The sequence below is a fragment of the Trachurus japonicus genome, chromosome 1 (genome assembly GCF_045865225.1).
Source record: "Trachurus japonicus isolate A0001 chromosome 1, Traja_1.0".
NCBI classification, from domain to species: Eukaryota; Metazoa; Chordata; class Actinopteri; order Carangiformes; family Carangidae; genus Trachurus; species Trachurus japonicus.
Genome location: NC_140907.1, coordinates 33,874,303 through 33,899,002, shown reverse-complemented (window position 1 = coordinate 33,899,002; position 24,700 = coordinate 33,874,303). Strand labels below are relative to the sequence as shown.

The following is a 24,700-nucleotide window of genomic DNA, read 5'->3' as shown; positions in this document are numbered from 1 at the left end:
TCTTTCCCTCTCTAGTTTGTCACGTCTTTTACCGGTGCTTTTACGTCGTGTAAAAAAAAAAAAAGTAACAAGCCTGTTTTTACAATGTAAGGAGTAGAAAGTACATATTTTTGCGTATAAATGTAGGGAGTAAAAGTAAAAAGTCGTCAGAAAAATAAATACTCAAGTAAAGTACAGATACCTGAAAAATCTACTTAAGTACAGTAACGAAGTATTTGTACTTCGTTACTTGCCACCTCTGTTTATCTCTTATATGATCACAATTAGTGCATATTTTATTTATATTGTTATTTATAACGATGCGCTTCCATGCCACTATATGTCTTTGTGTTGTATGTTTTTTACCTATGTGATTCTATGAGCTGCAATCCAAATTGCCCTTTGGGGACATGAAATAAACTGAACTTGAACTTGAACTTAAGTCATTACAACTACATAAGAAACATTTCTCTTAAACTACGAAGGAGCTAAATAAAGACATGCAACTGGAATTTATGCAGAAAAGAAATATGAGGTGCAGTTGTTGCCATGCAGAAATATTACAGCTCACAATAAGTTAAACAAACAAAAAATACATCAAAGTGCAACAAATGATTAAATAAACGTTAATTGGCCTACATTGGAGTTTGATTAACAAGACCCACAGCCAAGAAAAAAAAAATCACCATTCACTGTTTAGTTCAATTTAAATTTAACTTTCTCTCTGTAGCCTTCTTTAATGTATTTTGTCTTTTCACATTTTAGAACTGTAACCAGTTGTTCCTAACTTATTTACAGATGAGTTGAGAGTAAGATGTGTTATTTATTCACATTGGTAACCAACATTGATTTTAAATTATTCTGATCAATATCGAACTGTAAGTTTGAAAAGAAAAGGTTTAACATTAAATTAACTGTATTCAACTCTGCTTTGATGAGTGACCCTGGACACTTATCCTCTTCAGTAAAAATCTGTGTCTTTGTGTCATGAGAAGAAAATAACAGATTTAAACTTTATTTGATTTCATAGCTACTAAAGAAACAGATACAAGTGAAGAATGAACAAAACAAATCAAATCTAAAGATGATGTCACTGATGGACAACTTCCTGTTTCCATCAGGTGAGTCCCACCTTTACTTCAACAGCATCTAAAAACATCACATAAAACCTGTGTAAAGTTACAGCTGTAATTATAAATGTGGAGTCTGCATGTTATTGATCTGTTGTTATTGAATGTGAGAGGCTCTGACCTGACTGTAACTTCACACCAGGTCTTCCTGCTTCTCTGTGTCTTCTGTCTGTGCTGCTGTGGTGATGTTCTCATAAACAGGACAAGAGTCCACCTGATGGACAGAGGGGACAAAATGAGACTCATTCATCAAACCTGCACACAATCACATTTTATTATATGTAGAGTTAGTTCTGTTAGTGTTGTAGAGCCTCTCTGTCTCTCACCTCCATCATCTCTACAGCTTCATTTGGTTCAGGGTTTGAACTCACAATGTTCTTCTTCCTGGATTTAAACCAACAACAAACACAACATAAAAAACATAAAACCAAAAACTAAAAGAGCATGAGTGAACTGATGGATGTTTATAGTTTTACCTGGTCAACAAATTCACAACAACCAGTGTGATCAGCATCAGGGCCATCAGAGTCAACCTGATGATGTTCATGATCATCATTACTGATTTACCTGGAAAGTGAGAACAATAGACAGGAGATATTAGCAGTGAGGTTGATGAGCTGTGGTGCAGTAAACAGGTGTGTGATGATCAATGTGCACAACTCACCTAAAACAGTCAGATTTAAGGTGGACTTCTGACGTCCTCTCGTGTTCTGGGCTTCACAGTAATAATTCCCACTGTGTTCAGGTCTGAAGTCAGTGATGGTGAAGATCTGTCCTGAAGCTTTTGGTGAGTCTTCATCCTCCTTGTACCAGGTGTAATTAGCTGCTGGGTTAGCATCACTGCTACAGGTCAGAGTCACTGAACTGCCCTCCACTATCTCAGCAGAGGGACTCACTGACACAGAGGGAAGCTTTGGAGCATCTGGAACAGGAAATCAACAACACCGTTTGACTGCAGAGCTGCATGTTAAAGGTCCCATATTATGCTGTTTTTCAACTATTTCACATGGTTCTAAGTTGTCCAACCATATAGTATTCCTAGTGTATTGTCCCCAAATCAATCTGCAGCTCTACATCTCAGTAATCTAAAAATGGCTCTCCAGAGCTCTCCTGAGAACGAGCCATTTCTGGGTCTGCACCTTGAAATGCAAATAAGATGTGTAAACCACGTCCACTCCACAGCTGTCACGGGGAGAGGGTGTGGTTTTCGTGCCAGTGTTGACATTGGGACAGGGGTCGGGCATTGATTTCCGAAAAAAAAAAAAAAAATTCTGAGACTGGCATCTTGTCTGAAAAAATGTAAATGTTCTTTCTTTCTTTTTTTTTCTTTTTTTTTTTTACTGTGGCAGAAGGAGAAACATGGAGAGACTCCTACTACCATCAGAAAGTTCTGTGTGAAACTGTCAAATAAAAAAAACAAGTGAAACTGAGGAGCAGCACGAACTGTGCACTGTTGTATGGACTGATGAGAATATTGAGGTGGTTTTGCGCCGGGAGAGGAGACTTCCTCGTTCAGATGTCTCTCATTCCGTGATGAGGACCGCTGCGCTGATGAGAAGCGGTATCATTCCAATATTCTCTGATCCGCGATTTCATTTTAATGACAGGCGGCTGTTTTTCAGTCAATGATTCAAAAGGATCATCTGGCCGCCGCGGTACCGACCGCTCCTCCCGTATCTACCGCATCTTCATGTCAAATGACAGACGGGGGGGGGGGGCGTGTGTGTGTGTGTGTGTGGGGGGGGGGTTCGCGACTGTCGCTGTTCCGGAAAAGTGTCAGCGGGCAGAGCTCACGTTTTTCCAGACTGGCCCAGGGGGAGTATAAGGAAGTACCGGGAGGTGGAGTCACTTGAGTTCAGCGCATCCTGACGTCAAGTCTGCCAGCACTTCCAATTCGCCCGTTTGGAGACACGATCTCAAAAAAGTGTAGAAATCAATTAAGGGAGTGAACAGACTTTTTTCACCTCCAGGCGTCATAGAAAGGCCACGGGAACACATAGGAAACTCTACAAAACCTGTAGAAAGTGGATTTTGCATAATATGGGCCCTTTAATATTAAATGAGTGACGGTCAATATTTCTGAGTCTGGCAGCACGAGAAATTAAAGCCTGGAAAACATTGTGTGGGTTAGCCTACTAATCAGTTTCATATAGATTTAAAATAAACACTCAAACTCACACAGCACATCAATAAAGATGTATTCAGATGTCCTCCTCTCCAGCTGATTCTCAGCTTCACAGTAATACTCTCCAGAGTCAGAGGACTGGATGGAGCTGAAGACCAGCTGTGGTTCTTTGTTGAGCAGTGTCAGGTTCTTCTTGTACCAGGTGTATTTAGCTGCTGAGTCAGTCTCACTGCTACAGGTCAGAGTCACTGAGCTGCCCTCCATGATTTCACCTGGAGGATTCACTGACACTGACGGCACCTTCAGAAAATCTGCAGGAGAAAACATCAACATTTGTTTCCTGAGCAGCCATGTTGTGTTGAATTAAAGTGTTTGGTTTCTGAAATAGAAGACAAAACTCACACACTGGGGGAGAGCCATGATTCTCATGTCCCTTTAAAGCACAAGAGATCATGTCTCCAGGAGAAAACCTGTCTGTATAAGAACTTCCCTCCTTAATGATTTTCCCTCCGTTCCTGATCCAGACGTAGGAAAGACGACCAGCTGGACTGCAGCTGCTGAGACACTTCAGCTCTGCCTCAGTATAAGACTGATGGACTGTTATTGTTCTGGTCACCTGCACCTCCAGAGCTGGAGACAGGAGGAAGAACCCACAGTGTTAGTGGTTAACATGAAAAAATAAAATAGAATAAAAAGTGGATGTGGTAATCAGATATTCTTTGTTCTGATGATGCACCTTCTTAGATTGTTTCTCTCGATTATAAATACTCAGTAATCTCCATGTTTAACTGCATCTTGATTAATATAATCCTTCTCCAAAAAGCCATGAGAGGTTAATCACAAATCTACAAAGATTTGCTCATGGATTATTTAATCATGTACTAGCCAGTCACACCCACCTACAAACCACAACCCCCTCCGATGAAAATCATGTTTTTTGTTCTTTTCACATTTTCTGATGTTAGAGGACATAGGCCTATCAGCAGAAAAATAAGTGCAAAATTGCATTTCTGAGTATTTTTGCCTTTAAATTGCTGTGAACCAACGGCAGACGCAAACTGGCAGTTTCAGGCAGACTGGGGTTGACAGAGTCATAACCCCAGGGCGGGGCACTAGTGCTTAGAAGCTCCCGCCCCGCTCTGCATCTGACGCAAAAGTGAAAGGCTAGGTAGCTCGGTGTAAGGTGGCTCGCACCAGTCTGGTATGGGTCCGCCACAGTTTCTCACCGAGAAAAGACAAACGTTTTCTTTTAACAGTGTTTCATCATCTTTCATCTCTGTCAGTCAGCCCCTTGTATAGCTGGACTCGGTGCAAGGGGGGGTGGCTGGGTGGGTGCAGAGCAGCGCAGTCTCCTCCCACCACTCAGAGGCGCATTGCTAATGAGCTACTGGTGCTCTGCAGAAGGAGAGCCCTAGGAAATGGCAGAGGTTATGTGATTTTGGCTAAAAACTTCATGATCACAATTTTAAGACCACAGAGAATGCTTTAAAATAACTAAAAAGGATGGCTGGAGGGGGACTTTAAGGTGCTTTACTCAAATGTGATACACAAATGTTTTAATTGTGTGTCTGTGTTTGGCCGTTTGTCTTCTTACCTGTGACAGTCAGAGTTACACCAGGTAAACTGTTTCCCCATTCAAATCCTGTAGTTTTGAATTTTAAGTTATACTGAGCTGAATCTGCCTCTCTCAGGTCAGTGATTCTCAGAGTGGAGCGTCCTCTCTCTGTTTCAACAACCTGAACGCGGCCTGAATATTCAGAGTCTTTACTAAGATCCTCAGGCTCTGAGGGATTTTGCCAACGACGACTATGTTCAGGAATGAACCAGAACTTTGATTTAACATCATAATAACTGTTGTAAGCACAAGAAATCTCCACTGATGATCCTTTGGAGGCACAGATTCTTCTGTCAGTGTAAATCACGCTGGTGCAGGATTTACCAAAGACACCTGAAAGATTAAATGTTTTATTAAACCAGAGTAGTACATGTTTAAAGACACAGTTGTGTTGTTAAATTACAGCAGATTTAGATACAATAATATGGTATTAATATAGAAAGAAGAAAACTGAATCCCCCGTACGTTAGGTATGCAGTCAGGTGCAGTAGGTTAAATGTGCCACCAGGTGGTGATATAAGTTGAAGACCCAAGTAAACTCACAGACTGGAGGAGAAGGGAAGTCTTCATGTCCTTTAAGAGCACAGTTGATGCTGTCTGAAGGATCAAAATAGTCTGAAAATGAAGCTGTTTCTGTTCCAGTTTTCTGTCCATTCTTGTACCAAGTGAAGGAAGAATGATTAGGTAGATGACAACTGCTGAGACAATTCAGCTCTGCCCACTTCCAGTAGTCTTTTGAGGTGGTCACCTGCACCTGTAGACCTGGATTTCCAAAGAAGACAAGGACATTCATTTTTTATTCAGTGTGAACAAATGGAAGTCAGTTTCTGACCCTTTAATTAGAGTCATATGACCTGAATGTGAATATCTGACACACGGTAGTCTATTTTCGTAGACCAGGCTCAGGTGAGGCGCAGGTACTCCCATTTCCCACCTCCGTCCCTCCCACTGGCCCAAGTGGCAAAGAGGGAGGAGAGAAGGTGTAAGTGGGTTTAACACTGAGTAAGGGACCGTTCGTTATTTATGGAATGGGCCACCGGAGGAAAATGGGGGGGGGGTCATGTCATAATATTCTTTGTTGAGGGGTGGGTCCACTAAAAAAAAAAGGTCAGTGAGGGGGGGTCATTCAACATTTTGTCTGGAGGACACTGCAATGCCCGCAGAAAACAAAAACAAAACAAAAACGGGACATTTCAAAGCTGCAAGCACTGATGACAATGAGAGCAACGGCCCCCGAATTACAACGTTATTTTATGTTGCCCTGATCTGCCCTGAGTGGGGTTCGAACCCGGGTCTCCCGCACCGCAGGCGATGATGCTAACCGCTTCGCCAAGAACTCAATAAAGGTTCTGCCCGCGGCTTAGCACGTCTTTTATGGGTGAGTGAGTTTAACTTCAGTACCATACAGAGGCTACGCTGCCTGCCTGCCTCATTGCGTAACTCTACATAGTCTGAGCAGCACGTACGTTCACCTTGCTTTCGTGAATTGTAAACACACAGACACCCCCCTCGGTTTTAGCGTCCAGCAGTTTAGCGGCTAATTCAACTGCAGTGATGGATAACTGTACCGGAGACAACTTCATGAACTACATTTGAGGAATAAACGGCAGCTTTTACCTGACGGGAGACCGACGCCTGAGCTACGGTAGCTAACAGTTAGCTGGTTTTACGTACTTTCTCTCTCTCTCTTTCCCTCTCTTTCTTACACACACACACACACACACACACACACACACACACACACACACACACACACACACACACAGTTGTCTGCCATATCTGTCGTAAACCTTGTAATAATACGTTGTTGTTGAGTGCAGTTCACATTATTGTTGCTTCGGTTTGAGTGTGGATTAATTGTTAATGGCTTGTTGTGTAATGTGAGCTGGTCCACAATCGCGATTCTGTTATTGATGAGTTGGGTTTTAATAACAGCTGATAAATGGCATGGATTGATGAGAAGGTGTTGCACATAGTTGTCAAAATGAAATAATGTAGTGTCACGATCTACGTGATGCGATGTCGCGTGTCGATGACTGGGGGGGGGGTCATGTATCTTTTGATAAGGCTTAATGCAGGGTCATGTTAAAATTTACTGACTCCGACAGGGGGGTCATGTAAAAAAAAAAAAAAAGTCCTGTGAGTCCCTCCGGTGGCACTGATGATAAATAACGAACAGTCCCTAATCAAATTTTCACCAATCAAGTGAGCTCCTCTCCCCACCTTTAAATGCGCCGCGGGTGAGGCGCACTGCAATTTTGTCATTCACGTATTTCAATATGGACGAAGGACACAGTGACACCAGACGGTCAAACTTTTTTCAGGAGGAAACTGATGTTTTGGTTCAGGACGTCCAAGCTCACAGTGGCCGAATATATGGTAAAAAGGGATGCACATTTAGATTTTTTTTTCTGATCGATAACTGACGCTCCTTACAAATTAACCGATTATTAACCGTTAACCAATAAGATTACAATGCTCGTTTTTTGAGACCAAAAAACGTTCTGACACCAGGCTTTTAACATGTTTATTGAGGATGTAAAGTCGGCGATTTTAACATGGGGGTCAATGGAGAATGCTGCTTTCTGACACCAGCCCCCAGAGGAAGCCAAGGGGATTGCAGTTTTTTGAACGTGGAAGTGAGCTTCACTTCTCAGACCGACAACTGCCCCTTTGCGTTAAACACACGTGCGACGGTGTGCTGCAACAGCTGATCAGCTTAACGTCAGCTTGACGTCCTTTTTTTTTCGCGCAGCAGGTGATCTATGTCCGTGTAGGCTTTGTTGTCTGACCTTCTTTCACGTTTACTGCATGGCAAATAGGCTACTGTAAGTCCTCCAGTGTAGCTTTTTGTTGAGAAATATGACCGAAGGCACATGGAAGTCTGCACGTGTCGACACGTCCCCATGAGTTGACGACATAAGGAGCTAATAAAAAGTATAAATTGGTCAAAGTTCTTATTATCGGTTAACGGTTAAACAGTTAATCGTGTGAACCCTAGCAAACAGACCTTCATGGACTGATGAAGCAGAAGTAGTCCAGGAGGAGGTTACAAATATCGTTAATCAGGTTTGCCCTGAACTAGGGTTGTGCCGATTGGCGAGCCGATCGTCTATCGGCGATTGAAAGGACAATCGGCGATGTTTTGTTTTCTTGCCGATTTTACACACACACATACTCGCTACTTTTTTATTGATCCAATAGGCCATCTGTTTTGTTTTAATGAAGCCGCTTCTCTGGCTGCTATGCTTCCAACAGATACTCTGTCAAATGACAGTGTTTCACCAATCAAATGCAGCCACTGGCGACGTCCAATCAGACGGAGCCAGGTAGTCATATGACTGCACACAAAATCTCTGTGGTAAATAGGGTGGCCACTCAGCCTCAAATTTGAGGAAACACATTTAGCTGGTGTTGTGGCTGTGACTAGGCTGCCGACGCCAGCCCTGTTATGTCACAGCCCGACGAGGTGTTCACTGATATGCCACAAATAAATTACGTCCGCCATGAATAGATTTTTCGGCTTTTGGCAAGGCAATATCGTTCCGTACTGATCATAGTGCTCTTTCTCCGTTATTAGCCCGAACACACAGAGAGAGAGAGAGAGGGAGAGAGAAGCGGACCCATTAACAAGTGTGGGTAATGTAGCCTAGATCATCCACATTAATATGAGACTCTTTTATAACCAAAAGCAAACTCCTCAGGGTCTCTTTAATCTTTCATTAACACTGATGTTTCTGTTGATCTGAACATCTGGAACAGAAACATTGTGAAATAAAATTGTTACTGTACCTGTGACAGACAAAGTAACTCCAGGTTCACCAGTGTATTTCTCTCCTGGTTTGTTTGTTGTGAACCTGAACTTGTAAACAGCTGAGTCGCTCTCTCTCAGGTCTGTGATTCTCAGAGTGCAGTCGTTGTCACCACAGAGATACTGAACACGACCTGAGTACTCTGAGTCTGCTCTCAGATCCACAGGTTCATTACCATTGGATTTAGTGAACCACAGTCTTTCTCCAGCTGTAGTATCATCATCAGTTCTCCAGTCTGGGTATCTGTAGGTGCAGCTTATGTCCACTGTTGATCCTACTACAGCACAGATCTGAGTTGGAGCACAGGTCACTGTCCAGTCATTCTGACCTTGTATCACTGTAACACAGAGCACAGCACAAACCACAGTCACATTTTAAAGCAGATATCAGTGGAATGTTTTTGTTAATATAAGTCCTAAATAGTCCTATTTTCCGTCAGCAATCACTTACATGAAGTATTTCAGCCTAAACACGAGTCTCTCCGTCACTCTGCTCTGCTGTAACCCGAGGAGAAAATTTTCCTTGTGGGATACAAGTGTTATCCAATGAGGGGAGAGAACGGCATGAAGGGCTGTGTGTGCAGCCAAGTGTGGCAATGCTACAAGGAGAAATTAAGTTTACTTCCTTACTGAACCCAACAACGCCACCTGGGGGAATTTCGCCCCCAGGAAATTTAGGTAAGATACTAATTTCTATTACCCCAAAGGACACACAGGTTTAAAAGACACAGCGTGCAGACGTGATTCCAGAAAAGATTACAATTTATTGACAATGTTCTTTTTAAAAAATATACAATTCGAATTGCTATAAAATCAATCAGGAATATTGCACAAGTTAACCAGGGCCACTTGAAGCATATTACGTGTCAATTAAAGTGCTAGGTGCAGGGCTGAGGGCTCACTGGCATGGAGGACTGCTGATAAGGGGGGAGGAAAGGGGCCCTTATGTTAACACCACACATGAAAAACACACACACACACTGGTCACACCAAAGTGCACTACTGTACAGGGGAGTGAAGGGGACCGCCACCACCGGGATCAGTCAGTCTCCTGCCTCTGTGGCACCAGCAGCTCCTGCCCAAGAGAGAAGAGACAACGGTTAAAGGCTTCAATTACTAGGCCCAAATACATACACCAAAATATTTTCTTTTTATCACACACACACCCACTCACACACTCTCGAACCCTCTGAATATATAAGCAAAACAAAAAAAAGAAACAAAATACCCAAACTAACTACGCCCAGGGGCACAGCGCAGTTGCAGCTTTAACAGGGTTCAGGTGCTAGGCAACAGGCCTGCACCTCACGCTCATACCCACAACAAATAACCAAAATAAAAATTATTAAATACTAAACTAATAATATGAGCTTGTAAAGAAAAGAAACAAAAGAAACTCAGACAGAACAGCAGTAGGGACCCTGGCAGTGTAGAGGCCCGCTTCGTTAGGGACGTGGATGCTTCAGGGCTCCGGCACAGGGGGAGGTGCACTACAACACGGCAGCTTCGCTGTAGACAACAGGTCAGAGGCGGCAAAGTCATATTTAAGAACAGCTAGAGAAGGCACATTACATTAAAGCACAAAACAATGAGACAGCCTACCGTAGAAATTGACCACCACGCACGCAAAGCATATGCGCCCGCTTCCAGACCACACTCCCACTTCCGACGTAGTCGGGCCACACTGCTGCAAAGCCAAGGATAGTCAGCCATGTTGCTACATAACACCGATGCGCAGTACAATGAGATCGAGAGACCTACCTGACAACGTAGAGCGGAGGCACAACCAGCAGCAAAAGGAGCAGACACTGTGTGGCCGTGTGAACCGCCACACTCACGCACACACACAAAAGCCCCAGGACCAAACTCCTTCCTCACGCTCCAGCCAGACGACCAGCCGACTCTGCTACAAGCAGAGAGTGCAATAAACACCATGCCAAGCCACAGATGCAGAGCAATAAACTACTGGTAGGAAAACTTACCGGAGAACATGAAAAGTATTGGATTAGCCTGTTGCACCTCACCGCCACACAAACACTGCCGCCGTCACGCCAGACGAAGCTGCACTGACGACGCTACTGAGACGAGGCAGGAGGACACGCACCTGGACCAGGTGAGCCTCGTCACATATAATTTTCGGTGCGCCGCCCCTTAATCAAGGGGGAGATTGATCCCAGACGGTGACACAGTGGGCAGGAAAAGAAAGTGGAATTCCACCCTAAAGCACTACACCCAAAATGAAAGTGGAATTCCACCCTAAAGCACTACACCCAAAATATAAAAACAAACAATGAGTGGGCCACTCTGCCACATCTACCCCCAGCTTTTGCATCGCCGTCCCGGCGATGAACCTAAAGCAAACTTGAAGTTAGCACCATGGCCGGTGGGGAACATACTGGACATTAGACACTGCCCTTGGGTCAACTGTTCCTTCATCAACATGACCAACAGCCCGTGGAAGACGATGGACGTTAGAATGCTGGCCCGCAGTGGCTCGACCTGTTCTGCGAAGGACGGGCTGACTAATACTGGCGGGATCAACCAGGGGTGGAGAAGGAACTGGGATTCCAGACTGTCCCTGCGCCAGAGGTGTCTCGGAGGCAGGCAGGTCCCTCCATGGAGGTGCAGCACCAGACTCTATGGACCTCGGGTTTCTGACCGCATCGGCAGCAGATGGTAACGGGGTTTCAGTGACCAACACCCATAGGTCATCCTCAGTCGACAAGTTATCCTCTGGCACCACTGGCAATGACGAAGGAACTGGGGGGGGGACAACCTTATCCACGCCCCACTTGGGCCTTTAGCATGTTACGGTGCACCCTTTTCACTCTCTCCCGGTCATCTACGGGTGCAATGGCGTACACCGCACCCTCACCACGGGGCACCTCCAGAACCTGATAGACCACCGGACTCCAAATGTCATGGATTTTATGACGTCCCCTAGCACTGTGGTCTCGCATGTAGACAAGCTGCCCCACACACAAAGGCTCATCACGAACCCGCTGATCGTACCGCTCCTTGCGACGACCAGCCGCTGCCAACAGCCGATCATGTGCCCCCTCAAAAGCTACCCTAAGTCTTACCTGATGTTCAGCCACCCAATCTTGTACCCTTCCCGGTACAGGGTCCTGGACTCGACCCAGCAGGAAATCCACAGGAAGGCCAGGTTCACGTCCGAACATAAGAAAGAACGGAGACTCTCCTGTGACCTGGTGAGGCGTGGTGTTATAACAGAAAAGGACCTGCGGGAGACAGGAGGCCCAGTTCTGTTTTCGTGAGACAGGTAGGGTACGCAGGAGGTTGTGTAGAGTTCGGTTGAACCTCTCACACTGTCCATTTCCTGCAGGGTGGTATGGGGTGGTGCGGGACTTTTCCACCCCATACAGAGAGCAGAGCTGTTGAATCAAAGTACTCTCAAAACTGCGACCTTGGTCGGAGTGAATGCGGTTAGGTACCCCAAATTTAAAGAACCATTCATTAAGCAAGACCTGGGCCACAGTGGGTGCACGCTGGTCCCGAGTTGGGACAGCCACAGTGTATTTACTAAATACATCTGTCATTATAAGAACATTCTCCAACCCAGTGTGGGAAGGCTCCAGGACTGTAAAGTCAATGGCAACGATTTGGTTTGGCCGGGAGGCCAGCAAATGTCCCATAAAGCTGTGTGCAACTGGCCCGGAGTCTTTTGCGACCTGACAACGCTCACATTCCTGTACCCACTGCTTTATGTCTGAGCACATCCCTGGCCAATAACATCGCTCTCGTACCAGCTCCGTCGTCCGGTCAATACCCTGGTGGCCGTGTGCTTGATGAAGCAGCCTCAGCGTCTCCTGCTTCAATCGAGCTGGCAAGACCAGCTGGAGAGTCTCTTCACCACCATCTGAGCGAAAAACTCTGCGATAAAGGATGCCATCCCTCTCCACCAAACGATCCCATTGTCGCAAGAGTGCCAAAGCTGGTTTAGACAAATTCCGCTTTTCTCTTAAAGTCGGTTGAACCTGCTGCTTCCAAAAGACCAAGACCTCCTGTAGGAGGGGATCGGATTGCTGTAGCAAGTGAATATCTGAAGGAGTATGTGATGGAAGGGCAGATATCACGGACTGAGTTACTGGGGTCACTGCAACTGGTTGGGCAGCTTGCTGAAGTGCAGCTGGAACGGCTGTACCTGGTAGGGCCTGCTCAACCGCGGTGGGACCTGAGATGTACTGCCGGGAAAGTGCGTCAGCATTTCCATTGCTCCGGCCTGATCGATATTTGATCTCGAAATTGAAGGCAGCCAGTTGCGCAGCCCACCGATGCTCAGTGGCTCCCAGTTTAGCAGATTGAAGATGGCTTAACGGGTTATTATCAGTGAAGATGATACATTGGTGCCCCAACAGATATTCACGAAACTTTTCTGTCATCGCCCACTTGAGGGCAAGGAATTCCAGTTTCATAGAACTGTAGTTGGTCATGTTTCGTTCGGTTGGTCGGAGGCCTCGACTGGCATAGGCTATTGGCCTAACCTCCCCTCAAGCTCTTGGGACAAGACGGCTCCTAGGCCACCATGGCTCGCATCAGTCTCCAGAATGAAGGGGCGGGAAAAATCCGCGTATGCCAGAACTGGGGCTGAGACTAACTTTGTCTTCAAAGCCTCAAAGCCCTCTTCACACTGGGGTGTCCATGACGGACCAAGATCTTGTTTATGGCGTCGTTTGCCCTGTGTCCCAGCTACTTCAGCTACCAGCTTATGGAGAGGGGCTGCAACCTTCGCAAATCCCTCTACAAAGCGCCTATAATAACTTGCAAATCCTAAAAATGAACGCAGCTCTGTAGCATGGCGGGGGCGTTGCCACTTGGCAACCGCCTCAATTTTTGCTGGGTCGGTGGAAACACCTTCCCCTGAAATGATATGCCCAAGATAGCTGACCTCTTTCTGAAAGAAAGCGCATTTTCCCAGTTTGACCTTTAAGCCTTCATGTTGTAGACGATTCAACACAAGTTCCAAGCGTTGCAGATGCTGGGTGATGGAAGAAGAAAACACAACAATGTCGTCGAGATATAAAAGAAGAGACTGACACTGCTGGTCCCCAAACATTCTTTGCATCAGCCGTTGGAACGTGCTTGGGGCATTGCACAGCCCAAATGGCATTCGATCCACTCGAAGAGGCCAAAGGGTGTGCAAAAAGCTGTCTTGGGCTTGTCCTGCTCCATCACGGGAACTTGATTATACCCGCTGGCCAAATCTAAGGTCGAAAACCAACACGCACCGGAGAGGGCATCCAAACTCTCCTCTATACGAGGGAGGGGAAAAGCATCTTTTCTCGTCTTACTGTTAAGGAGGCGATAGTCCACACACATGCGCAAACTGCCATCTTTTTTTCTAACCAAGACAATTGGGGAGGCGTAGGGGCTACTGCTCTCCCTGATGACTTTGGCCTCCAAAAGCTGATTAATGTGGGCCTTGGCTTCCTCATACTCCGAGGGGGGAATGCGCCTGTATCTCTGTCGCACAGGGACGTTGTCAAGCACTGGTATGTCGTGAGAAATGAGCTTGGTACAACCAAGGTCACCGTCATGTGCCGAAAAGACCGAGCTATACCTGCGCAGAAGAGATCGCACCTCGGATTGGTGCTCAGGCGCTAAAGCGGACAAGTCTACTTCCTCTACTCCACTCTGTACAGGGACCTCAGCCGTACAAGAAGAAACTGTAGCTGTGGTTGACCTCACCTCTGTAACCCCAGTGGGTAAACTCACCACTTGGGCACGGCTGAGGGTACCCAGACGGATGCGTGGGTAGAGGAGGACGTCAGCCGTACCCACGTTGACTACAGGGACGTAAGCAGTACCACGGACAACTTGAATAAGGCAGGGGGAAGCAAGGAGTCCCGCTGGAAGCCCAGATGCCAGGGGTTCAAAAAGTACGACAGAGCTAGAAGGTTGTTCAGGACATGTGCTTGCAATAAACTGCGTAACCCCACCGGGTATACGCACTGGCGTTGGGCCGCGGACCTTGACAGTCCCAAAGAGATCCCTTGACGGGAGAGTGGTTAATTGGTGGCACTGTTGTAAGGCCTCAAGAACTAAATCAGGAGCTTGATTCACGGCAGGCAGACTAAACAACCCTGCACCGTGTGAACCAAAAAGCTCCTGGTAACATCGTTGGATGATATTCATCCCCAAGATCCCAGGGACAGAAGACGATGCACCAGGAGGGTCTCGTACCACCAGTACCCCACATCCATGAAATACCTTGCCACACAGTGACACGTCCAGCTCAAGATAGCCAATGTACGGGATTGCTAAGCCGTTAGCCGCTCGAAGTTGGAGCCAATGACAAGACTGGAGGCGATTGTGACCCCATGGGGCAAAATGCTCCAAAAAGAAGCTCTCTGTTATGGTGGACACCATGGACCCAGTGTCCAGCAAGCATGGGACCGTAACACCACTCATCAAAAGATCCAAATGAGGACACGATGACATTAATTTACCCACGGTCCCTTCCCTTGAGCCCGTCGACTCCCCACCTGAGCAGTGGCTCTGCAACTCAGTGGGTTTCAGTTTTCCGACTGGGAAGCAGAAGGAGCCTGTCTGGTTTCATGGGTGGTTCGGCCGAAGGCAGAACTAGCACGGGCCTGAGGAGGAGCTTGCCGGCCATGACACTCTCTTGCAAAGTGGCCTGGTTGATGGCATCTACGACAGATCAATGGACCAGCATGATTATGGCGAGGTGGCAAAGAAGTGGGGTGCAAAGAGGCCACAGTCTGAGTGAGCTGATTAAGTTGTTCCTGCTGTCGCTTTAAAAGTTCTTTCAACTCACATAGGTCGGAGTTCTGTGGAATGGCCGAAGGTGGACAGGGACTACTTTGGACTCCATACTGCAGACCATACATGGCCGGGAGAGAATGACTGCGCTCTCTAGCGCCCCCTGGGAATCCCTCCCTTTCCCAGCGGAGAGCTTCCGCACGTACCTCTATCAAAGTGGCCTGAGGCTGACGCCGGACCAGCTGTTTCAACTCCCGACGAAGGGCGCCATCGAGAACATGCTCCACAAAGTGGTCTCGAAGCAGAACGGTAGAGTTAAGAAGACCATCAGGCGCCTGCTGCTTTACCCGCTCCATAAGGGCCATCAGAGCCAAGGAAAACTCTTGCAAGGTCTCTCCCTCTTGCTGCGTCCTGGCGAAAAAGGCTTGCTGCAAAGCTATATAGGAGCGGGTGCAACCATACAAGTCCTTCAGGATAGCAATGATCTGGTCTGGGTCTGCTTGCTCTGCTCTGGTGCGGTATTTTATCTCCTCCCTCGCCTCACCCTCAAGATGATCAAACATAAAGAGGGCCTGATCAGCAGCCGTCAGACGACGGGCACGGATACAGGCCTGGACTTCCTCCGCCCAGTCATTCACACTTACACCGGTCTTACCATTAAAGATTGGGCACCTACGGTCACGAGGCACTACCACCAATCGTTCTGTTACTGTAGCACTGACATCAGCTCCTGGAGCAGTACTCACCGGGGCAGGAGGGGCTGGAGCAGCCGCGCTTGAACCAGCCCGCGAGGCCTCCCTTTCCCGGCAGAGCCGCTCATTGTCTGCCTTCAGCTGCATGACCTGTTCTCTGAGCTGTTGCAGTTCCTCCTCCATGGTACCAGAGGTGGAGCTGCAGAAAACCTGCTAGATAAATTTAGAAGATGGTGTTTAGGGCTGGGTTAACCCACTGCTGTTCTGTCTGACTAATTACACACAAAACAAAAACACAAGCTCTTTTTTTCTTTTTTTTTTTAAAGGAAACAAAACCCAAATAATGAAAGTAAGGTGAGAAAAAGAAAACAAAAAGGAATACACGTCTGACTTCAAAGTGTCATCCTGCCAACAACGCCAAGTTGTGGCAATGCTACAAGGAGAAATTAAGTTTACTTCCTTACTGAACCCAACAACGCCACCTGGGGGAATTTCGCCCCCAGGAAATTTAGGTAAGATACTAATTTCTATTACCCCAAAGGACACACAGGTTTAAAAGACACAGCGTGCAGACGTGATTCCAGAAAAGATTACAATTTATTGACAATGTTCTTTTAAAAAAAATATACAATTCGAATTGCTATAAAATCAATCAGGAATATTGCACAAGTTAACCAGGGCCACTTGAAGCATATTACGTGTCAATTAAAGTGCTAGGTGCAGGGCTGAGGGCTCACTGGCATGGAGGACTGCTGATAAGGGGGGAGGAAAGGGGCCCTTATGTTAACACCACACATGAAAAACACACACACACACTGGTCACACCAAAGTGCACTACTGTACAGGGGAGTGAAGGGACCGCCACCACCGGGATCAGTCAGTCTCCTGCCTCTGTGGCACCAGCAGCTCCTGCCCAAGAGAGAAGAGACAACGGTTAAAGGCTTCAATTACTAGGCCCAAATACATACACCAAAATATTTTCTTTTTATCACACACACACCCACTCACACACTCTCGAACCCTCTGAATATATAAGCAAAACAAAAAAAAGAAACAAAATACCCAAACTAACTACGCCCAGGGGCACAGCGCAGTTGCAGCTTTAACAGGGTTCAGGTGCTAGGCAACAGGCCTGCACCTCACGCTCATACCCACAACAAATAACCAAAATAAAAATTATTAAATACTAAACTAATAATATGAGCTTGTAAAGAAAAGAAACAAAAGAAACTCAGACAGAACAGCAGTAGGGACCCTGGCAGTGTAGAGGCCCGCTTCGTTAGGGACGTGGATGCTTCAGGGCTCCGGCACAGGGGGAGGTGCACTACAACACGGCAGCTTCGCTGTAGACAACAGGTCAGAGGCGGCAAAGTCATATTTAAGAACAGCTAGAGAAGGCACATTACATTAAAGCACAAAACAATGAGACAGCCTACCGTAGAAATTGACCACCACGCACGCAAAGCATATGCGCCCGCTTCCAGACCACACTCCCACTTCCGACGTAGTCGGGCCACACTGCTGCAAAGCCAAGGATAGTCAGCCATGTTGCTACATAACACCGATGCGCAGTACAATGAGATCGAGAGACCTACCTGACAACGTAGAGCGGAGGCACAACCAGCAGCAAAAGGAGCAGACACTGTGTGGCCGTGTGAACCGCCACACTCACGCACACACACAAAAGCCCCCAGGACCAAACTCCTTCCTCACGCTCCAGCCAGACGACCAGCCGACTCTGCTACAAGCAGAGAGTGCAATAAACACCATGCCAAGCCACAGATGCAGAGCAATAAACTACTGGTAGGAAAACTTACCGGAGAACATGAAAAGTATTGGATTAGCCTGTTGCACCTCACCGCCACACAAACACTGCCGCCGTCACGCCAGACGAAGCTGCACTGACGACGCTACTGAGACGAGGCAGGAGGACACGCACCTGGACCAGGTGAGCCTCGTCACATATAATTTTCGGTGCGCCGCCCCTTAATCAAGGGGGAGATTGATCCCAGACGGTGACACAGTGGGCAGGAAAAGAAAGTGGAATTCCACCCTAAAGCACTACACCCAAAATGAAAGTGGAATTCCACCCTAAAGCACTACACCCAAAATATAAAAACAAACAATGAGTGGGCCACTCTGCCACACAAGGGATGCGCGTGAATGTGGTGACGTAGCACGAGGACCAATTGATGCCTGACAAGGGCGGGGGCTGCTAACTCATGGTGCGTTCAAGGAAACTCGTACTTTGTGTTTTTCCTTCCTGTGAAGTCATACCAGTTCGATCTGGTACGAGTTCACGGGTCGGAAGTTACGAGTGGCCGTTATAGGGAACTTTCACAGACAACAGGACGGTAAAAACACGAGCTACGGGTTACCTGGAACGCTACCAAGTCGTAGTTGTGACTTGAAGCTGTAACTTACGGTTTCAAAAGCCTGCCTTGAACACAGCATTAGCCGAAACGGCCGTGCCGCTGTTATCTGCTTTAATATTGTGAAGCTGCATCAGTTTTTAAACCTGCAACATAACTGAACTGATTGTAAATTTACAAAACAACTTTGGCTCTCACATCATCCCACTGTGAGCCAATGAGACAAAAAAAGAGAAGGTCGCAGAGCTAACATGAACCATCACTGTGTAATCTCACCTAAGGCTGCTCTTAACTCATTGGCTGCCATTGACGACTATAGTCGTCAATCTAATTACAACCGTTCACTGCCATTGACAACTATAGTCGTCAATTGCATTTTTCAACAGGAGGGGCTGGAGGACGGTCTGGCGGAGCTTGTCCATCAATATCAATGCTCTAAAATGGCTGGCAGTATGGGGCTCTCTGCTCTGAAAATGGCTGGCAGCCAATGAGTTAACAACAGTGCTACATGATCTGTAGTATTGTCCTGATACCACTTTGGTATTGGTACCAATATATTTCAATAATTTTTCCAAATGGGGGGGGGTCACAAAAATGATGTTGGTATCCACACGCACACTCAAAGCACCACTGCCATGCCTGTTCATTGACAACAGCATGAGAACATGAGGCTGAAGGAAAGGAGATTATTACAAGCATATTCCAGCATGAATTTAACCCATGCCCATAATGCACCGTGTGACTGAATCCCCTCGAGAGATCAAGTTTGATGACTGCAAACTTCTCTAGTTGTAGTGACTTCAGTACAGACAGCCAGATAGCAAAATACTGCTGTCTGTGGAGCCAAGAGCCAACCACAATCAAAAAAGTGGAACCCTGTATCCTTCCATCTATGCTGTTTCCCCTTCCCCGTCACCCCTGCCAGTTATATGCTTTAGTCATTCATATTTAAAAAAGTACTTTTTTAAAAATCCCAATCGCAGTATAGTACCGCGGTACCTTTTTCGTACTGGTATACCTAACAAGCTTAGTCTGTAGTGTCAAAGGGGAAATACATTGGTGCAGAGAGGAGGACAATGAAAAGTCCACTTGCTGCTGTTAAAATCATAGCTACTCCTCTCATCTCACTTAGATCAGAGACAATGAAATAATCAATATATTAGTTTAATCAAATTCTGCCACTCGCAGAGTAGAAGGACATTGCCTTGGCCTCTGTCTTTAGAAGATTGAGCGGTAGAAAACCTTGTTCCTTTCGATAACATACAGCGTTGACCACAGGACCAGGAAATGGTAAGCTCTCAGCCGACAATGGAAAGTTTTATGTGTACTCTGAAGTGTCAGTTAAGTACGAATGACTATCTTTAAATCAGTTCAACAACAGTACTGCAATAAGTCCTGCATGAAGGTTTCAATGTTGTAGGACAAATAAATGCTCAGAACAGCACCATACTTCGTCAACAGTACAAATAGGGTCCCAGCACATACAGTACGAGGCATCAAACACCTGCAAGCTTTGCCTGGTTTCTTAAGACAAAAACAGAACTCAGCCATTCTTCTCCAGCCGCTTGCTAGTTGTGGGAAAGCCTTGACAAGTCAAAGTCATACCGAATATAATATAATGGGTTGCCGATACTCAATGTACATAGCAGGAACCCCTCTACGCTGTTTCCCCTTCCCCATCACCCCTGACAGTTATATGCTTTAGTCATTCATATTTAAAAAAGTACTTTTTTTTTCCTCCCAAACGCAGTATAGTACCACGGTACCTTTTTCGTGCTGGTATTCCTAACATTAGTCTGTCGTATTAAACTGAAAATACATTACCTGGTGCCGAGAGGAGGAAAATGAAAAGTCCACTTGCTGCTGTTAAAATCATAGCTGCTCCTCCCATCTCACTTAGCGACATCAGAGACAACGAAATGATCAGAAAGTAAATAATTAATCAAATAATTAGTTTGATCAAATTCTGACACTCACAGAGTAGAAGGACATTGCCTTGGCCTCTGTCCTCAGAAGAATGAGCGGTAGAAAACTTCTTTCCTTTCGATAATGTACAGCATTGACCACAGACCAGGAAATGGTAAGCTCTCAGACAACAATGGAAAGTTTTACGTATACTCTGAAGTGTCAGTTAAGTAGGAACGACTATCTTTAAATCAGTCCAACAACAGTACTGCAATAAGTCCTGCATGGAGGTTTCAGTGTTGTATGATGCCATTTGTAGAGATTTAGTCTATTCACCTGTAACGTGATAAGCTGAGACATGTTCCTATTTTTTGTCCACCGCCTTAAAAAGTGAGGGTAGGCAGACGCAACTCTTGCAGACGTTTAAATTAATTATGTCTATATATACAATATGATGGAGGTCTCAATTCACGGCTACAAGATGTCTGGAAATGTTTATGAGCTATGGTGCAGTAAACAGACTATGGATGTGCAGAACTCACCTGACACAATAACAGTCAGATTAAAGGTGGATTTATGATGTCCTCTCGTGTTCTGGGCTTCACAGGAATAATTCCTGAAGCTTTCGGTGAGTCTTCATCCTCCTTGTACCAGGTGTAATTAGCTGCTGGGTTAGCATCACTGCTACAGGTCAGATTGACTGAACTGCCCTCCACTATCTCAGCAGAGGGATTCACTGATACAGAGGGGAAGCAAATACTGCAGAGCTACATGTTGTAATTAAATGAGTAACATTTATGCGATTGGTAGCATGAGAATCATTGTGGCTGGAAAATATTCTTCTGGTTTCTGATCATGATTATAATAAACTGTCTTGGACACATTTTACAGCAATAGATATGAGTGCTGACCCCCTGCATAATCCTCCCACTTGTTAAAGTTGTTGCTGTTTTAAGTTACAGTGAGCATGAAGACGTCCAAACAGAAAACTAGTGTACCTGTCGATCATAATGTAGACCGAGTGAGTGGAGAAAAAAAAAAACTATTATTAGACTATGAGAAATGTTGTTGCATTGTTTCCTCTGTTCACTCTGTGGTCAGATTGGTGTTGCTAACAGGAGGTGATCTCCAATAAAGACATTAACCCCTTCATGGACCACATATCTCATTGGAGAAGGTATCTTGATGACATTTTTTTCGTTTGGACTGGCACAGAGACACAATTAAGACAATTTCACAAATTTATGAATGACAAAAATGAACACTTGAACTTTTCTTTGGAGTTTGATGCTCAAAAAATGAACTTTCTTGATATTCTGGTTTCGAAGGAGGGGGACACTTTAAAAACCAGCCTATATCGAAAAAGCACAGATAAAAACTCACTACTTCATGGGGACTCATACCATCCTACCCCTCTCAAGAAGAGTCTCCCAATTTCCCAATTCAACCGTATTAGACGGATTTGCAGCGATGATATGGATTTCCAGGAACAGTCGGCCATTCTACAGGACCGCTTCAGACAGAGGGGATACAAGGAGGAGTGGATCTCTGGAGCGGAGACCAGGTTTCGTATGACCTCCCAGAATGAATGCCTCAACAAAATAAAAAACAAAAAATCTGAGATTAAGACATCATGTTGCATTCAATATTCACCTGTGGGTCGGGAAATCGAGAAAATCATCAAACAGCACTGGTTCATCCTGGACTCGGATCCAGCATTGAAGGGATGCTTCAAGGACCCTCCTCGAATGATCCATAAAAGACCTCCGAACCTTCATAACATATTGGTGAGAGCAGACCGACCACCACCCGTCGCTTCACATTTCCTCACCCAAATCCAACCTGGTAACTACAGGTGTGGCAACTGCCAACAATGCAATTCCACATACAAAACACACTCCTTTAACCACCCCCACTCTGGAAAGAGATTCCCCATTAAGAGCATCATCTCCTGTAAAACTAAAAATGTCATCTACATGCTTCAATGTCCCTGTGGTCTCGCCTACATTGGGAAAACTACTAGACCTTTAAAAACGAGGATCACAGAGCACAGATGTGCTATCCGGAACCATGACCCGTCCAGTCCAGTTGCGGTTCACTTCACAGAAGCACGTCACAGCGTTGCCTCATTGAAGTATATTGGGATTGAATCAGTCAAACTCCCTCGCAGAGGTGGCAATGTTGACACTTTACTCCTTAAGAGAGAACTGTACTGGATATACACGTTGGTCTAAACGAGGACTTTAACATCAGACCTTTTATGTGATCTTTTTGTGAGCTCTTTTTGAGCTTTTTTGTTGGGGGCTTGATGAAGAAATTGAACATTGTGAAAGAGTCTGTATAATAGTCTAGTAATGTGTAATATTGTAGATGATTTTCCCCTGTTGTATTCAGCATTAGGGTCGACTATGACGGGTCTTGATATTTGATATTTGCTATCTTGTTTTTTTGTTTTTTGTTATTTGCTATCTTCTAATGTTTATATTCCATCTTTTGTGTGATAGGTGGTTCCTGAGTTGTTCTGCGTATGATCATTGTAGTAGTCACTTCTCATGTTACACTTATCATGAGGGAATTCTACTGTTTGGATTATATGCATATTTGATCGTCTATATATTAACTTTTTCATTTTTTGTGGTTGGATTGTCCCTCATCTAGCTCAGGGTTATGGATAATTGAACTTTAAAATATGTTAAATCTTTAAACAAGATCAAAATGTTTAGAATATTAATAATGTGATAACCTTGTCCTAGACTTTGAAGATTAGCCATCCTATTACTAGAGGCGCCTCTAATTCATTAGATCTGTATGACGGCCAGTCGGCCTGATGGGTGTTGGTCTATTTAATTATGATGAAGTGTCTTTGACTTTTTGTATGCTTTGGTTTTGTACAAGATGGGTTTTGATGTATACATTCCCTTTACCATGTGACTCACCATGTGACCCTCGGGGGCAGGTTTAAAAACGGGGCGTCCTATGTGTATGAGTTAGTCTGATGAAGAGCTATGAGCTCGAAACGTTACTATTGATGTGCTAATAAATCTGCACAGAAGGGAGCTGATGTGTGCGGTCTCCTCTTTTTGCTTTTCCTGTCCACATTTTTTGAGGCCAGCACCTATTGAACTGGATGTGCGCGACCGTGTCTACTCTTCAGATTGGTGTTGCTGGCATGTATATGAGTATTCACACGTGGTTTATTCTGCACGTGATAGGAGATCACAAAGACTTAGACTACCGTCAACGACACAGGAAGAACAAATGTCAACACCCAGTTCTTTTTGAGCCTCGGTAGATGCTTTTGTTCTCTTAAACAGAAGGTCCAGACATTTGTATGCAGTTACTGAATCCTTCAGATGAACCAGCTCCATTTATACAGTTAATTCAAACAACCCTCACTGTGCAGTAACACTCACCACTTAAATGTTGAAGTTCGGATTTGCAACAAAGGATTAAAAAATGGGGAAAAAAATTCTTCATCAGGATAATTTTTAAACAAAAGTAATAATGTTATCAATACTATTACTAATGATAATCAGTGTTGTGATGCATGATCTGAATCCTACAGTTTTAGAGTCAAAGACATCAGCAAAAATATTGTATGTTACAACTGTTTAAGGCAAGGCAAGGCAAGGCAAGGCAAGGCAAGGCAAGGCAAGGCAAGGCAAGGCAAGGCAAGGCAAGGCAAGGCAAGGCAAGGCAATTTTATTTGTATAGCCCGTTTTTACAAACAGTTTGTCTCAAAGGGCTTTACATGGCATCGTAACAACATCCTCTGTCCTTAGACCCTCACATCGACTGAGGAAAAACTCCATGGAAACCCTTTTAACAGGGAAAAGTCGGAGAAACCTCAGGGTGAGCAACAGAGGAGGGATCCCTCACCCAGGACGGACAGACGTGCAATAGATGTTGTTACAGACAAGAAAACAGTTTACAGTTTGTCACAGAATGTGCGAAATATGGAAATGTTAGCAGGAGTTGATGAAGGCAGTCTCTGGTGAGGGGAGGGGCGGGGGGGGGGGCGGGGGGCAGGGAGAGCTGGCCGCTCGATGGGAGGGCTGGGTGGCAGATTGGTCCATGGGAAGGAAGGGGAGGCCGGTCTAACAGCAGGGGAAGGGGAGGGAGGGGGGGGGGCGATGCAGGCGGCGGCTGGTGCAGAGAGATGGAGCTCCGGTGGATCTGAGGAAACACAGAGAGAGTGCGAGACACCAAGGCCAAACTACAAAGTACAGCAGAAAATGACAGTTCAAAAATATACTGAGGAGAGGAGAGGAGAGGAGAGAAGAGAAGAGGAGGAGAGGGCTCTGTGTAACCAGATGTGTCCCCAGCA

The 24,700-nt window shown here is 45.6% G+C and overlaps 2 protein-coding genes across 2 annotated transcripts in view; both read right to left on the bottom strand.

Moving 5' to 3' along the window:
* Window positions 1-3,889, bottom strand: part of LOC146992359 (B-cell receptor CD22-like) — a gene marked incomplete at its 5' end in the record, with an annotated part of 40,770 nt that extends 36,881 nt beyond the window's left edge. Inside the window, 3 exons of the mRNA XM_085788458.1 lie at window positions 1,781-2,031; window positions 3,288-3,545; window positions 3,637-3,889. Coding sequence (XP_085644584.1) covers window positions 1,781-2,031; window positions 3,288-3,545; window positions 3,637-3,889 — 762 coding nt within the window. The remainder of the gene's footprint in view (window positions 1-1,780; window positions 2,032-3,287; window positions 3,546-3,636) is intronic.
* Window positions 1-24,300, bottom strand: part of atp6v0e2 (ATPase H+ transporting V0 subunit e2) — a 263,253-nt gene extending 238,953 nt beyond the window's left edge. The window contains exon 1 of the mRNA XM_085785758.1: window positions 24,287-24,300. The gene's annotated coding sequence lies outside the window, so the exon portion shown is untranslated. The remainder of the gene's footprint in view (window positions 1-24,286) is intronic.
* Between the last annotated feature and the right edge of the window lie 400 nt (window positions 24,301-24,700).